The sequence below is a fragment of the Leucoraja erinacea genome, chromosome 7 (genome assembly GCF_028641065.1).
Source record: "Leucoraja erinacea ecotype New England chromosome 7, Leri_hhj_1, whole genome shotgun sequence".
Taxonomy (NCBI): domain Eukaryota; kingdom Metazoa; phylum Chordata; class Chondrichthyes; order Rajiformes; family Rajidae; genus Leucoraja; species Leucoraja erinaceus.
This window is the reverse complement of record NC_073383.1, coordinates 59,198,666-59,215,048: the sequence shown is the minus strand read 5'-3', so window position 1 is coordinate 59,215,048 and position 16,383 is coordinate 59,198,666. Positions and strand designations below refer to the sequence as shown.

The 16,383-nt window shown below is 37.8% G+C and overlaps 1 protein-coding gene across 1 annotated transcript in view; it reads left to right on the top strand.

The window, feature by feature from the left end:
- Positions 1-16,383, top strand: part of LOC129699151 (low-density lipoprotein receptor-related protein 1-like) — an 877,455-nt gene that overhangs the window by 482,357 nt on the left and 378,715 nt on the right. Inside the window, exons 30-35 of the mRNA XM_055638819.1 lie at positions 1,044-1,178; positions 1,274-1,403; positions 8,275-8,401; positions 8,564-8,715; positions 8,972-9,096; positions 11,880-12,251. Coding sequence (XP_055494794.1) covers positions 1,044-1,178; positions 1,274-1,403; positions 8,275-8,401; positions 8,564-8,715; positions 8,972-9,096; positions 11,880-12,251 — 1,041 coding nt within the window. The remainder of the gene's footprint in view (positions 1-1,043; positions 1,179-1,273; positions 1,404-8,274; positions 8,402-8,563; positions 8,716-8,971; positions 9,097-11,879; positions 12,252-16,383) is intronic.

The following is a 16,383-nucleotide window of genomic DNA, read 5'->3' as shown; positions in this document are numbered from 1 at the left end:
TTGAATATTCTCAAACAGATGAGTTTAGAAAATGTATTTCAGTAGGAAGATTTCCTTGGCTACTACTTCTCCAGTGAGAGCTTAAATAATTGTACACCAGTGTTGATAATTCAACAATACCACTTTGCAAAATAGAAAATATATCACTGTTGTCACTGCAGGTTCCCAACAGGTTTTAGATTTATGATGAATGTACAAACAGTTGCAGAGCAAATGCACTGATTATATTTATTACACTAAAACAACAATTGTATCTTGTCTGCGCAATTGATCGTGGTTGGAACTAAAAACAGGAGCCCATTAGAATGACTGGTGGAACTGCTCCCTCTCAGCACCCACTGCACGGGTTCAATCGAGCTGTCTGTGTGGAGTTTGCATATAATTGCACAGGTTCCTCCAGACCCTCTGATTTCTATCGACTTGCAAAGGGATGCCGGTTGGTCGGGCAATTGACCACTGTAAATTGCCACTGGTACATCTGTGAGTGATACAATCTGAGCAGACTTGATGGGAACAAAATAGGTTATTGGAGTATTATAGTGAATGGGTTTTTAATAATCAGTGGAGATATAGTGAACTGAAATACCCTTTTATGTACTGTAAAACAGTATAACAAGATATCACAGGAGATACATTTTGTAAGTGAAAGCAGTGTGGAAGGAGGGGTGAGATTCGATCAGATCTCAAAAAGGGGTGATGTTTATTTATCAATTACAATATTCTTGACTTGAAAGCAGCCCAACTTTCCCTGCCATCATCAAAGACTTAAATAAATGCTAATATATAATATTGTAAAACTGTTTTGTCAGATTAGGCGGATGGCAGTGTTCCATGCATGCTCATTGATTAAAAAGCAGTTAGGCAGCAGATGACCTGTTAAATGCATTTTGCATATAATTGGAAGAAATTTGTTGCAAAATGGAGGAGAAATGATAACTAATGGCTTCTTGGACGATAACCTCATTAGGATTTGAATGATGAAAAATCCTGGGAAATTGTGGCTCTTGTGAGCTTTGATTTCTGATATATTTTTTAATTTGCAGCAAATGATACAATCTACTGGACAGACATGGGAAGGAGCACAATTAGCAGGGCTAAACGAGACCAGACCTGGAGAGAGGATATTATTACTAATGGCCTTGGACGGGTTGAAGGCATAGCAGTGGATTGGATAGCTGGTAGGAGAATTTCTGCTCTTGTTATTGAATTACCTGCTGCTACTACTGTAATTTGTTGGAACATTAACATTTATCTCTTCTACATCTTTTCTCAGGCAATATATACTGGTCAGACCATGGCTTCAATATAATTGAAGTTGCAAGGTTTAATGGATCCTTTCGATACGTGGTCATATCCCAAGGGCTCGATCAGCCACGTGCAATTGCAGTCCATCCAGAGAAAGGGTAAACCAGCAATATTTTTTTTCATAAAAGGAAAACGCAAGACAGGCACATTCAATGTCGTTTCCCCATTATTATCAACTGAAAAGTTTTCACATCCTGGCCTTCTCCCTTGGGCTCAACAATGTCATGCTCAATTTCTTATTCAATCACTTTTAAGTTCACAACAGAGCTTCATACCGGTTAGCTTCGGTGAAAGAGGAGGTCCTAACAATATAATTAATTGATCTATGTATCGAAAAGCTGCACAAAAATCCAGCTTTTTCACAAGTTGAAAAATATGAAAAGATATTATAAACTGGCTTCAGCTCTTGAGCATCATAAAGTGCCTTCACGTATGTCTGGATGAAAAGAAAACTTCAAATTGACATTGTACATTGATATTGAAAATTCCATTTTCATAGCATCATAATGCTGAACTCAGGATATTTAAAAACAAGTGAATCCGTCAATACTAAATTTAATGAACCAAGTAAACATTTGCTTTCCAGATATCATTGTTTTCTATCCCCTTCCCTCCTTCTGCATTTATTGCTTCCTTCAACATTGTTTACCCATTCAATTTCAAAACTAAGATTTTGAACATTGAAGTTGGTTATAAAGAGTTGAGAGTTGCTTAATAGGCAAATGTAAATTACCCTGAATATTTAGGAAGGTGAATATATGTGGTATTGTATAGACAGAAATACAACAGTATCTTGATCCGATTGGAAAGTGGGCTGAGAAATGGCTAATGAAGTTTAATTCAGATTAGTGTGTGTTGTTGCACTTTGGGAAGTCATAGAAACATAGAAACATAGAAAATAGTTGCAGGAGTGGGCCATTCGGCCCTTCGAGCCAGCACCGCCATTCAATATGATCATGGCTGATCATCCAACTCTGTATCCTGTACCTGCCTTCTCTCCATACCCCCTGATCCCTTTCGCCACAAGGGCCACATCTAACTCCCTTTTAAAAATAGCCAATGAACTGGCCTCAACTACCTTCTGTGGCAGAGAATTCCACAGATTCACCACTCTCTGTGTAAAAATGATTTTCTCATCTCGGTGCTAAAAGACTTCCCCCTTATCCTTAAACCGTGATCCCTTGTTCTGGACTTCCCCAACATCGGGAATAATCTTCCTGCATCTAGCCTGTCCAAACCCTTAAGAATTTTGAAAGTTTCTATAAGATCCCCCCTCAATCTTCTAAAATCTAGCGAGTACAAGCCGAGTCTATCCAGTCTTTCTTCATATGAAAGTTCTGCCATCCCAGGAATCAGTCTGGTGAACCTTCTCTGTACTGCCTCTATGGCAAGAATGTCTTTCCTCAGATTATGAGACAAAAACTGTATGCAACACTCCAGGTATGGTCTCACCAAGACCATGTACAACTGCAGTAGAACCTCCCTGCCCTTATACTCAAATCCTTTTGCTATGAATGCTAACCTACCATTCGCTTTATTCACTGCCTGCTGCACCTGCATGCCTACTTTCAATGACTGGTGTACCATGACATATATTGCATCTGCCATCCATTTGCCCACTCAACCAACTTATCCATCACCTTGCAGCCTCTTAGCATCCTCCTCACAGCTAACACTGCCCCCCAGCTTTGTGTCATCCACAAACTTGGAGATGTTGCATTTAATTCCCTCATCCAGATCATTAATATATATTGTAAATAGCTGGGGTCCCAGCACTGAGCCTTGCGGTACCCCACTAGTCACTGCCTGCCATTGTGAAAAGGACCCATTTACTCCTACTCTTTATTTCCTGTCTGCCAGCCAGTTCTCTATCCACATCAATACTTAACCCCAATACCGTGTGCTTTAGGTTTGCATACTAATCTCTTATGTGGGACCTTGTCGAAAGCCTTCTGAAAGTCCAGATATAACCCATCCACTGGTTCTCCCTTATCTACTCTACTATTTACATCCTCGAAAAATTCTATAAGATTCGTCAGACATGATTTACCTTTCATAAATCCATGCTGACTTTGTCCAATGCATTCACTACTTTCCAAATGTGCTGCTATCCCATCTTTAATAACTGACTCTAGCATTTTCCCCACTACCAATGTTAGACTAACTGGTCTGTAATTCCCCGTTTTCTCTCTCCCTCCCTTTTTAAAAAGTGTGGTTACATTAGCTACCCTCCAATCCTCAGGAACTACTCCAGAATCTAAAGATATATTACCACCAATGCATCCACTATTTCTGGGGCTACTTTCTTAAGTACTCTGGGATGCAACTTATCTGGCCCATGGGATTTTTCGGCCTTTAATCCATTCAATTTACCTAACAACACTTCCCGGCTAACCGGTACTCAGTAGCTCCATTTCATTTGACCACCGGTCCTCTGCTATTTCCGACAGATTCTTTTTGTCTTCCTTAGTGAAGACAGAACCAAAGTAGTTATTCAATTGGTCTGCCATGTCCTTGCTCCCTATGATCAATTTGCCTGTTTCTGACTGCAAGGGACCTACATTTGTTTTAACTAATCTTCTTCTCTTCACATATCTATAAAAACCTTTCCAGTCAATCCAGGGCAGGACTTCCTCAGTTTATGGGCTCAGGGCCCTGGCAGACAGGGGTGGAGGGGTGATGTAGAATGGAACAATCTAGAAGTACATGTATATACTTTCCTGAAAATTGTCACAGGCAGATAGGGTTGTGAATAAGGCTTTTGGAACACATGCTTTATTCATTCAGAGAATTTGATATAGAACTTGGAATGTTATGTTATAGTTGTATAAGACATTAGTGACATTGCACTTGGAGTATTGTGTTCAGTGTTTATCACCCTGATTTGGGGGATATACTGTTAAACTGGAAAGAGTGCAGAAAAGATTTGCAATGATGTTGCCAGCACTCAATGGCCTGAAGAGGTTGGGTAAATTTAATCCATGGAGCATGGGAGGCAGAGGGATGATTTTAAAGAGGTGTATAATATAATGAAGGGAATAGGTGAATTGAACGCAGTAATAGGTGGATTGAACGCAGTCTTTTCCACAGGGTGGGGGATTCTAGAATTAGATGGCAAATGTTTAAGGTATGAAAGAAAAGATGTAATAAGAACCAGTGAGGAACGTTTGATTTTCAATCTGAGGGTGGCGGGATAAGCTGTCTGAGGAGGTAGTTGAGGTGGGTACAATAACAGCATTAAAAGACATTTGGACAAGTACCCCTAACAAACTGCCCTGGTTAACTACACAGACTCCTGTCCCCATCATTACTTCACACAACAGACTGATTTGTGACTCTTTCCAGAAACAGACACTATTTTTCAATCAATTTTATGCACTATTTTACAAACTGCATCAATGGAGGTCCCTTCATTCCTTTGGGTCTGTGCTAATTCTTGCCAGTTCATGAGTAGAGTTGAAATTTCCATCTTGAAGAGAGGCCCAATAGTTAAAATATTATACAACACCTCTTTTAGGATACTCTATAGCTGGTTCTTCAATCATCCTGCATCTTGTTAAAATCAACATACATCTATGTCAATCTTGAGAGCATATGAGCTTGTTTTTATAATGATGGCACCAGGGATATAACATTTCTGCTTTGTCAACAAATTGACATTTGTTCGAGTAGGTTTTCTGCAATCGAGCTCAATACCCTAGTTTTGACAGATCCCATGTAGGAAGTATTCTCCTTGTAATGATGGGGGCAGACATGAGGTAACTAACACATGGAGAAACAATGGACTGCAGATGGTGATTTACTAAATAAGTCAAAAAGTGCTTGGGTAACTTAACGGGTCAGCTACCATCCCTGGAGAATATGGATAGGTCACATTTCGGAATGGGAGCCACCTTGAGACTAACATGTGGAGATCTTGATGCCCCTCTTTGTAACTTTTCTACTTTCTGCAACACCCCACCTATGTTATCACTCACAAATCAGGGTCAGTTCTGTTAATCTTTTGAAAAATAATACCAAGGGAAGTGGATTTTTTTGTTTAACGAATGTTGAATCATTTATGGGCCTGTCCGCACGTACGCAACTTTTTCAGCGACTGCCGGCACCTGTCATAGATTGTTGCAGGTTGCTGAAAATTTTCAACATGTTGAAAATCCAGCGGCGACCAGAAAGACTCTACAACTCTTTGGGCTACTGAGGAGACTACTCGCGACCATACAAGCGACACCCTGGCGACATGTTGTGGGGTGAAGCCTGTATGGTCGTGAGTAGTCGCCCAAAGAGTCATACCTTGTTCTGGTCGCTGGTAGATTTTCAACGTGCTGAAAATTTTCGGCGACCTATGATGGGTGCCGGGAGTCACCGACAATTCGCATAAGTGGGACAGACCCATTACTGCTTATCATCGGATACCAAGTAACAAGTTGATATTCCCTGCTTTTCTCAATGTCACAGCTACATTCATTAATCAACAAAAATAAACTAATAATCTATTTTCACCATTACCACACAAATTAAGCAAATTAAGCTGGTACTTATTATTTTCCAGAAAAAATTCTGATAACAAATTAATAAGTTTATTGGCCAAGTATATTCACATACAAGGAATACCAGCATTATTCACATACAAGTATATTCACATACAAGGAAAACAGCATTAACATGCAATGAGTTAGCTGAGTGGCTTCAATTGTCTGAACCAGCATTTAAAAATATTTTATAAAAGGGTGCAAAATAGTTTTTCTCTATCAAGAGATGACATTCTTTGTTATTTACACTTGTGAAAATATACTTAAACTTGGAAGCAAGGACCAGAGTAATTTTACTGTCTGGGATAATACTGTGTCATAGCTTAGTACTGGCAATAACATTGAACATATAAGGGATCGAGCCCAATTTAATTTGTCAAGACAAACAAAGTGGCTGTTGCATAACCATAACAACTGAAAGTGACAGCATTTTGGATATAGATATATCTATTCCTGTAAAGGAAATCAGTTGATTAAATTTAGCAATATAATGATAAGTTTATCATATGGTTCAGAGCAAATTCAACACATATTAGACTATTATAGCAACGTTAATCACATTATTGGCAAGCAGACCTCAATCTGTGCTGAGCACTAATATTCAGAAACAACTGTGAAGCGAGCACCATCTCCTGGATGTCTTCACGTATAACTATTTTTTCCTAATGCAATGTAAATTAATGTTAGAAAATCCAGAATATTGAACTGCTAAGAGGTGGGAATTTGTAAATTTAAATGCTTCTGCCCTTTTTAATCTGGATGTATATATTTGTTTTTGTTGCAACTATGATCATCTAATTTACCTCTGAAATGCAAGGACATAAAAAAGCTACTGTGCCTCAGGAAAATTAATAAACCATTCCTCAATGCATTGGAAAAGCATGTTTTATGCATGATATCCCCCCCCCACTGCAATATTATTTTACTGTTCACAAGATCAAAGACAATGGCAGAACAAACATAGAAGAACAGGTAGACACTTTATGTGACAAGGGAATAAAGTTGAAGGAGACGCAGTGGAAAGATTTGGAAATTTGGAATTTTTCAGTTGAAATTAAACATGTTTGCAGAGGTGGTCAGTGATAGATTGCAATTGGAATTAGGGTCTAGATTGGTGCTTGGGGATTGGGAATATGATTGGGCTAGTATTGGGTTCCCAAATTGGGTAATTAAGGTGGGTAGTGGAACTGGGCAGAGAAAAGATGGAAGAATACAACTTTTAAAGAGAACATAGGAATGTGAAATCCATATGTTAAATGCAACTAACACATTCCAATTAAGAAGACACAAAGTGCTGGAGTAACTTAATGGGTCAGGCAGCATCTGAATAATGTGAATAGGTGATGTTTCAGGTCAGGACCCTTCAGACTGATTGTAGTTGGGGGCGGAGAGGAGAGAGAGACTGCTGGAAGAGAGCTTCCAGCTCTCTTTCAGCTTTCTCTCCCGCCCCCTCCTCCCCTTACAACCCCCACATCCCCCCCCACCCCCTTACTCCTCGCCTCACGCTATCAGTCTGAAGATGGGTCCTAACCTGAAACATCATCTATTCATGTTCTCCAGATATGCTGACAGACCGGCTGAGTTACTCCAGTACTTTGTGTCTCTTTTCATAAGAAAGCATTTCTAGTTCCTTGTGTCGACAATCCAGTCAAGAATTGGGCACCAAAGTTGTATCATACACAAGGAAGCTGTAGAACTTCACAATGTATGTAGCCCACATATGTATCTCACACCAGTGAGGTTTTGATTAAACTTAGAAAAAATGCAATGTACCAGGCAAAATAATTCTGAACCAAAGCTTTCAGTGGAAAAAAAAGAGGAGATGTAATATATTTGCACCAAATAGAATATTCCTTATCTGCAACATATGTCCCTCTACATGTATTATCAGGCAGTAAGGACCTGATTCAATATGTGGATGTGTACCTTTTTGGTCTCAATCAGCATTATTGTTTGTAAAGAACTCACCTTTCACTTTCATTGCACCTGTCTCCTATCTCCTTAACTAATGTCAATCTATATTTAAAAATATATATTTTATGTGTATTGTAAGCTTGATACAGGTAAACTTTTTACGTGGGTAACTATTATTTACCCCTGAAATAAATCTCAGTAGACCCTTATTGATCATTTAGTTCAAGCTATTGTTCACTTTAGTATACAGCAGTTTCAAAAGATTTATAATGTTATAGTTGGATTGCACTTAGAGGTAATTATGATAAAATACGAATGTGTACCCTTTGCTAAAGGTATACTTGGCCCACCCAAGATATTAAAGCTATTAGAAAAAATGGCAGTTTGTATTGCACAAGTCATTTTATATAAAATCCACTGAAGGTTTATGACAATGTTCCATGATTTTTAATTTATTGCATGGAGATATTTCTAATAATACACATATTTTATGCTCAGCATTTTTTTTTTTAATCTTTGAAAATAGGTTAATGTTCTGGACAGAATGGGGACAGACGCCTTGCATTGGGAGAGCACGGTTGGATGGATCAGAACAAATTGTCCTCGTGAGCTCCAGCATTGCTTGGCCAAATGGGATATCAATAGACTATGAGGTTTGTTCACAGATTTGATCCAAAGAATGTCAATAATATTTTCTTCAATTACATTTTAGGAAGTTATTCCTTCCTTGGGTTGTATATATATATTTTTTAATTAAGATGCCTCAAGCTACTCAATAAACGTCATTTGATATCTACTCTGTGATTGATCCTCAGGAAAGTAAATTATATTGGTGTGATGCCCGCACAGACAAGATAGAAAGAATTGACCTTGAAACAGGAGAAAACCGAGAGATTGTGCTGTCAGGCAACAACATGGATATGTTTTCAGTTGCAGTCTTTGGAGTTTACATTTTCTGGTCTGACAGGTAATTTATTTTTCCCATAAGTGTTTAGGATTCAAAATGCTCTTGCAGCCCCAGCTTTTCTATCTTTGCAGGATTAGCCCTTTCCTTGCAAGGTCACATTGAAAATCTTGAATGGATGAGAGTTCCGGAGTAAACCATATCAAATCTTTGATATTTGTGGCTACCACAAAATGCCGAGCACGGGTGTACGTTCCTATGCTTTCTTTCCGAGTTGATTATGATAATCCTGCTAATTGAGTACATTAACCTTCAACAGGGCACATGCCAATGGATCCATCAAAAGAGGATACAAGAACAATGCTGTAGATGCTGTGACCATGAGAACACATCTCGGAGTCAACCTGAAGGGTGTGAAAGTGTTTAACCGAGCCAGGGAAATAGGTACATTCATTTTTGTTTAAATACTTTTGTATTAAAGACCCACTATACAAAGTTAAATAATTTAACAAAAAAAAAGACAAAATTACATTTAGTGGATTTTTTAACTTTGGTAGATGAAAAGTATTTTGAAGGGCAAGCTGAGTTTATTTGAGGGATTTGAGGCATCAACTAATATTTTGATGCAACATTTCAATGCAATTAAATCACATACCCAGAAAGGTATCTGGATAAACTTCCAGTTATAAATAATATGGCTTCTCTTTTTTTCAGATCTCTTTACTATTTGTTTGGCTGGCATTACAAAGTATCCAATCTGTGAACTATTATATAATCACAGATCGCAAAACTGAGTTTACTATACACATGTTTTCTTCTGAGAAACGTATTTACTGGTTGTGTGGTCTAAGGAGTTTGCATTGCTAAAGTTGATTATTGATAATATGATCTACAGGCTGTTGTCAGATAATTCCATTTGGAAATTCAAAGCACAAAGATGAAGTAGGGTAGGACATTTGCGACTGAGATATTGAGAAACATTTTCACCCAGAGAGTTGTGAATCTGTGGAATTCACTGTGAGAAGGCAATGGAGCCCAATTCATTGGATGTTTTCAAGAGAGAGTTAGATATAGCATTTAGGGCCAAAGGGATATGGGGGAAAAAGCAGAAACAAGGTACTGTTTTTAGATGATCAGCCATGATCATATTGAATGATAGTGCTGGCTCAAAGGGCCGAATAGCCTACTCCACCTATGTTTCTAAGTTTCTATGTTTCTAAGTCCATCAGCATCAATCAACAGAAAATGTTGAGATATAAAGGACCTATTTAAATATAAATTGAATTATATAAATATACATTTTAAAGAAAAACAATATTTATTATATTAATGGCAATTCTATATATTTAACATCAGTCAAACTCTGGAGAGCTTTGTCATAAACTACATTTCCAGCAAAAAAAATTGCAGTAGTGCCTGGTTTTGATACTGACATATACCAAATGATGGATTTCTTTGAGATAATTTTCTACGTTTCTTCTTAGCATATGATTAAGATGAATTTGGTTAATCTTAAAATAAAGTTTACATCCAGTTGTTTTTCTTCATCTCAGTCCTAAATGGTTTACCCAATTTCATCTTTCTGCTTTGAATCTCCAAATGGAATTATCCGACAACAGCCTGTAGCTTCATTATCAATAATCAACTTTAGGAATGCAAACTACTTTGACCACATTTGTCTTAGCGTTTCATCCTTTGCCTAAAACTCCTCAAATGAAAGCATTTATTTAGCCAAATACTGTGTCAAGAAATGCACTCTGAGATTCAGCTGCACATGTAGGCTTTGTAGGATCCATTATAGTGGTAGAAGGCAGGGAACCTAAAGATGAGGTACATTTTCACCTGTTGTTTAATAGCAAAAGATGAGTTTGTAGGCAGGAAGAATTGTTCAGATCCTTTACCAGATTTTACAATTTTAACCAACAAATTTCTGCAGGCATATGAGGAATCACCAAATAGTAGGGTAAGGAGCCTCCTGGTTCAACTAATACGGTTATGTTAGTTTAATACATATGACACAGAACATAGCACAGTACAGTACAGGATTGGCCCGCTGGCCCTACGATCAGCAATGTTTGTGCCAAACATGATGCCAGGTTAAAATGATCTCATCTGCCTGTTCATGATCTATATTTCTCTATTCATTGTACTTCCATATCTCTCTCTAAAAGTCTCCTAAATACCACAATCTCATCTCCCTCCACCACCACACCTGGCAATGCATTCTAGTCCCCCACCACTCTCTGTGAAAAAATAGTTGCCCCGCATATCTCCATTAAACTTCCCCCTCTCACCTTATAGTTATGCCCTTTGGTGTTTGATATTTTTACCTTGGCAAAAAGGTTCTGACTGTTTACCCCATCTATGTCTCTCAGAATTGTATTTACAATCCTCTACTGCAGTCCTAATTCTGGTATAACTGGACTCTTGGAGGAGCAACCTCTGTGGCTGTGTAACAGAATGAAGCAAGGATGCAACTGATTGGCAGAATAAGCAAGACCTTCAACAAAAGAGTAAAGAAAAATATTTTGAAGAAGTTCAAGGACTCCCACAAGCTCCTGTTCAGAAGGGATACTGTAGCTTTTCCCTTTCCATTTCTCCATGTTGAAGCATAAATTTCTCCATTTTAGATAAGCATTAATTGAAATTCAGCTTTCAGCGTATGCAGCCTGGTGTTTGAATATTGCATCCCACACTTGGAATCTTAAAGGCAAAAATATGAATAAAAAGTAAATGTGGTTGTTTGGAAAGAAGGACATATTTAAGTATATATTTTGTGCCTCATCACGTTTCATAAATAGTTTGACAAACCTGAGCTTTCCAAGCTGAACACATTGTGCTGACCATGTTGTTGAGATTCAGCAAGCTAACAAAACCTGCAGGAAATCCAAGATTATCATGTGGAGTGGGAACACTGGGGCAACAACACCCACCTTAATTGAAATTAAGTGCACACCAGGTCTCCCAAATGAAAAGCAAGTTTCACACACATCTACTCCAATTTAAAAACAATTCATTTTGCTTCCCACTGCTTGGGGAATGCAAATAAAATATTGATGTATACAATCAAATGTATCAAATATTTGTATGCATTGAGTCATACCTAATTCTAGTAAAATTGGAAGTCCTGGATTTAAACCCTTTTTTCCCCTGCTGCATGTGTTGTATCAGTCGAAGCTCATTAACGGATATTGATGATTTAACAATTGAAAACTGCATCCTGACAGGTACCAACATTTGTACAAAGAATAACGGTGGATGCCAGCAGCTTTGTTTATATCGTGGAAAAGGTCAGAAGACCTGCGGATGTTCATACAGTGTACTTGCTGAGGATTCAGTGAGCTGCCGTGACTATGATGGATACTTGCTCTATTCAGAGCGAACAATATTAAAGAGCATCCATCTCACGGATGAAACAAATTTAAATCCTCCAATTAAACCATATGAGAAACCGGAATACTTCAAAAATGTGATTGCATTAGCTTTTGATTACCGGAGAAATACAAGGGGGACCAACCGGATATTTACAAGCGATGTTCATTTTGGAAATATCCAGCTTATCAATGATGACTGGACCGGCAGAAGAGTAATTATAGAAAGTAAGTACAAAGCTGAAATGATTGAATATTGTGTTCATTGAATACACATCTTCAATAATTAGTAACTTCTGTTTTGACTCTAATACTCAATCAGCGCAATGAGAAATCCATAGAGAATATGATGCTCATTTATTATGTTATCTGATGTTCCAGTATAGCAGCACTTTGGTTATGTCACTGGATAGACAAGCAAACTGCACAATTGAATTCAGTTTCAAAAAGCTGGAAATTAAAATAATGGTTTTGACTAAAATGACCACAAAGCCACTGGATTGTGGTACTAACCCCATTGGTTCATGAATGAATTTCAAGAAGAGGGGTTTTCTAACCACACGTAGTCTGTCTGTAATCCCATACAGACGTATTAACCCATTGACTTTTCTCTGAGGTATCTTTGTAATTTGTTATTTGCAGTTCTAGAGTGTTTTATTGTCATATGTCCCAAATAGAACAATGAAATTCTTACGTGCAGCAGCACAACAAAATATGTAACAGTTCCAGAAGTTTGGCCACAATTGCTTCTCAAGATAACCAAGAGACACCCAATAACTATCAGACTTATCAAATAAGTCCTTACCATTATTTTAAAAGCACTTGCAACCGTTAATTGTTATTGTAGCATAATGAATTAAATGAGCTTCCAGTCACCAATACACACATTGTTTCTTGGCTGAGTAACTACATTTTGGTTGCATCAAAAATATGATGCTTAACATGATTAATTTAGGAAATGTATTCATTTCAATGCACATATCACAATTTTGAACACTTTGTTTTGAAATCACACTGTCAGTTTCAGTCTTGAAAAGGTGACTGTTGATTATATTTATATTGATTTATATTTATATAAATATAGCAATTTATTTTAAAGAATGTCTACATTTTCTTCAACAGATTATTGTTTAAAGAGTAAACTTTTAGTAGTTCATATGTTTTAATGGTTAACATTAAATTATGTTAACCAAATGTTGTTTCAATTCAATGTGGTTCCTCTTCTCAGCTCACCTTTTTTCAGAGCACTCCTGGGGTATTGACTGCCGACTGGCATGCTGTTTTGTGGAGGCCAATTATTTTCCATTATTCTGAATGTGTGAGGAATATCATTATACCCCAAATTATTTTCAAAATTAACTGAGTGAGCGAAGGATTGAAAATCATGGGTACCAAAAAGGAGGGTGGGATTGGACAAAGGTAGCATTCCAAAGAAGATCGGAAGGCCATTTGGTTTGCTTCATCAGTGTTAATTGCCCAGGACCCCTTATTGATACATTCCTTATGTGCTGCAGGAAGATGAACATTATGCTTACAATGGCAAGTGCTGGGAAACCATTTATGATCTGGCATCCCTTGGTAATATTCCACTTCCTAAGCCAGAGTGTTGATGGAAACATTTAATCATTTCCCTCCATAGATGAACTAACTGCACAAACTGAGTTGACGGATCCAGTTTATCAACTCTTCATTTATTGCAGGCTGAAGTACATACTGATCTGTAAAAATAAACAAATTTAGCTCAGCGACTTTAAAGGGTTCATTGAAATATGATGCCTTTAATATATTGGTATCTCTATTTTCACAGAATACAAAGGTGATTTTGTGCAAATGAAATTGACTGATATTTCAACTTTAGGTTTACATTTCATATTTATCCTTGGATTATTATCAGATCAGACCTATTGATAATTTGATATGAGCACATGCAGTGAATTTATTTGTGAGTGTTTCATCTTCATCGTCTGATAGAAGAGATCACCAGTTGTTATTTATCTCATCTGATTTTCATCCGTTGACCTCAAGGATGGCAACCTGCACTAATCAATATTATCCTTACATCATTTTATTTATACTGTCTGCATTAATTAGCAAATTAATTATCCTAATTTCTTCTTTTTGAGCTTGTGTAGTTGGAAAAGCGATGTGACTTGACCATTGATTTAGGTTTCCTTATTTTACTTTTGGCTTAGCTTTAAAGCCGAAATTAAGTGTCTGTAAGATGGGTGCAAATTTGTTTGACACAAGTTTTGCCTAGCATAGCCAAAGTCAAATGAAAATGTTAGTGGAAACATTAATATATTTAGGTAACGATAAACTGTTAGTACATTTTAGCATGTTGTTATATTCATGTACTTTTTTCTTGACACATCACAACTATACATTATGGCACATCTACAAACAGTGTGTACATAATAATTCAACAGGGTGGAATATTGTTGAATATATTAAGCACTGCTATTTCCCAGAATGCACGTTGCGGACATAAAACAGGTGGTGTAATAGATTTAGACCGAGAAATAAGGGATGACACAGATGAAGCTGACCAGAAACTATTTTGGCTGTGGCCAGTGGCCAACTTCTTTGGAGCGTAGTATCTGGGCATAAGGGCTGTCATCTGGAGTTTGCCATAAGATTGTGACTGTGGCATAGAAAGGAGCATCAGAAACCCGATAGACCATTGTTGGCTGTGTGAGTTTGAGGCCGAGGAGCCGAGATAACTGACAGGGTTGGAGCAGGAAATGTTGCGTGAGAGAGCTGAGTGATGGAAGCCCAGGTTTTACCAGTTGCTGTGATGTGCCAAGGGACAGAGCAATCAAATGGGAAGTGATTGTTAGCTGGGAGAGGTGAGCTGCAGTTGTTATGTCAAGTGCAGGTGCAAAAATGGATCACATGCTGATTCATGGCATATGGTGGCTGGCCATAAATTCAGAATTATGCCAACGGAAATGGGTATTACCCTATTTCACTCATGGAAATAATAATTTTCAATTGCATGTTGCTGGAAAATATTGTGATTTTTTTTTATTCAGTTGAATTTCTCAACATTGTTGTTCAGCACTATGATGTTGTTTCAATAAGATTGACGTTTAATGTCATATGCGCATGGACAGTGAGGTACAGGTACAATGAAAATCTCTCAGCAGCAGCGTCACAGGCGCATAGACAGATAACATATAACACCCAAGAATATTCTCTGTACATAAATTGTACACAAGTTCTACAATTCAGTGGAATGAAAGACTGTGCAAAAACAAGAGATGAGTGCAAAACAAAATGAGAAATCAAGGACATGGAAGTCAAAGAGGTTGTCCATTGTGTTCCATTGCTGAGGTAGGATTAGGGTTGTGCAGGTTGTTTACAGACCTTATTGTTCAACTTTGTGATATTGTTTCAATCAGGTTGTTGTACTCAGCAACCCAGATCAGGTTGTTGTATTCAGCAAAAGTGAAACATTCACTTCAATTAATTAACTGTTACATTTGTGAAAGATTGTTTAAGTTTGATGCTATTTCACAAAAGACTGATTGATTTAGAGGAATAATCTAATAACTAGGAAATAAGGTCCTGAATTTTAGCAGGAATCAAAGCTGAAAATTCCCTCAGATACAATCTGTCATATGCCACTATTATAATAAACAGTTTACAATTTGAATTCAAACAATTAAATTATATTTTCTCCTGATCTGGTTTTGTAATTTCAAGTAGACATGGAATGCTTCACATATTGAAATAAGACTGCACTAAAATAATTATATGGACAGCCATTGGGTTGGTTGAGTGAGTCTATTTCAGTGTCAGGGCAGCAAGGACATTCTTGCTATTGAGGGAGTGCAGCGTAGGTTTACAAGGTTAATTCCCAGGATGGCGGGACTCAGTCATATGCTGAGAGAATGGAGCAGCTGGGCTTGTACACTCTGGAATATGGAAGGATGAGAGGGTATCTCATTGAAACATGTAAAATTGTTTACTTAAGGGTTTGGACACACTAGAGGCATGAAACATGTTCCCGATGTTGGGGGGAGTCCAGAACCAGGGGCCACAGTTTAAGAATAAGGAGTAAGCCATTGAGAACTGAGACAAGGAAACACTTTTTCTCAAAGAGTGGTGAATCTGTGGAATTCTCTGCCTCAGAGGGCGGTGGATACGGGTTCTCTGGATGCTTTCAAGAGAGAGTTTGATAGGGCTTTTAAAAATAGTAGAGTCAGGGGATATGGGGAAAAGGCAGGAACAGGGTACTGATTGGGGATGATCAGCCATGATCAGATTGAATGGTGGTGCTGGCTCAAAGGGCCAAATGGCCGACTCCTGCGCCTATTGTCTACTGTCTATTGTCAGTGTGAGATTTCAAAAGGCAGCT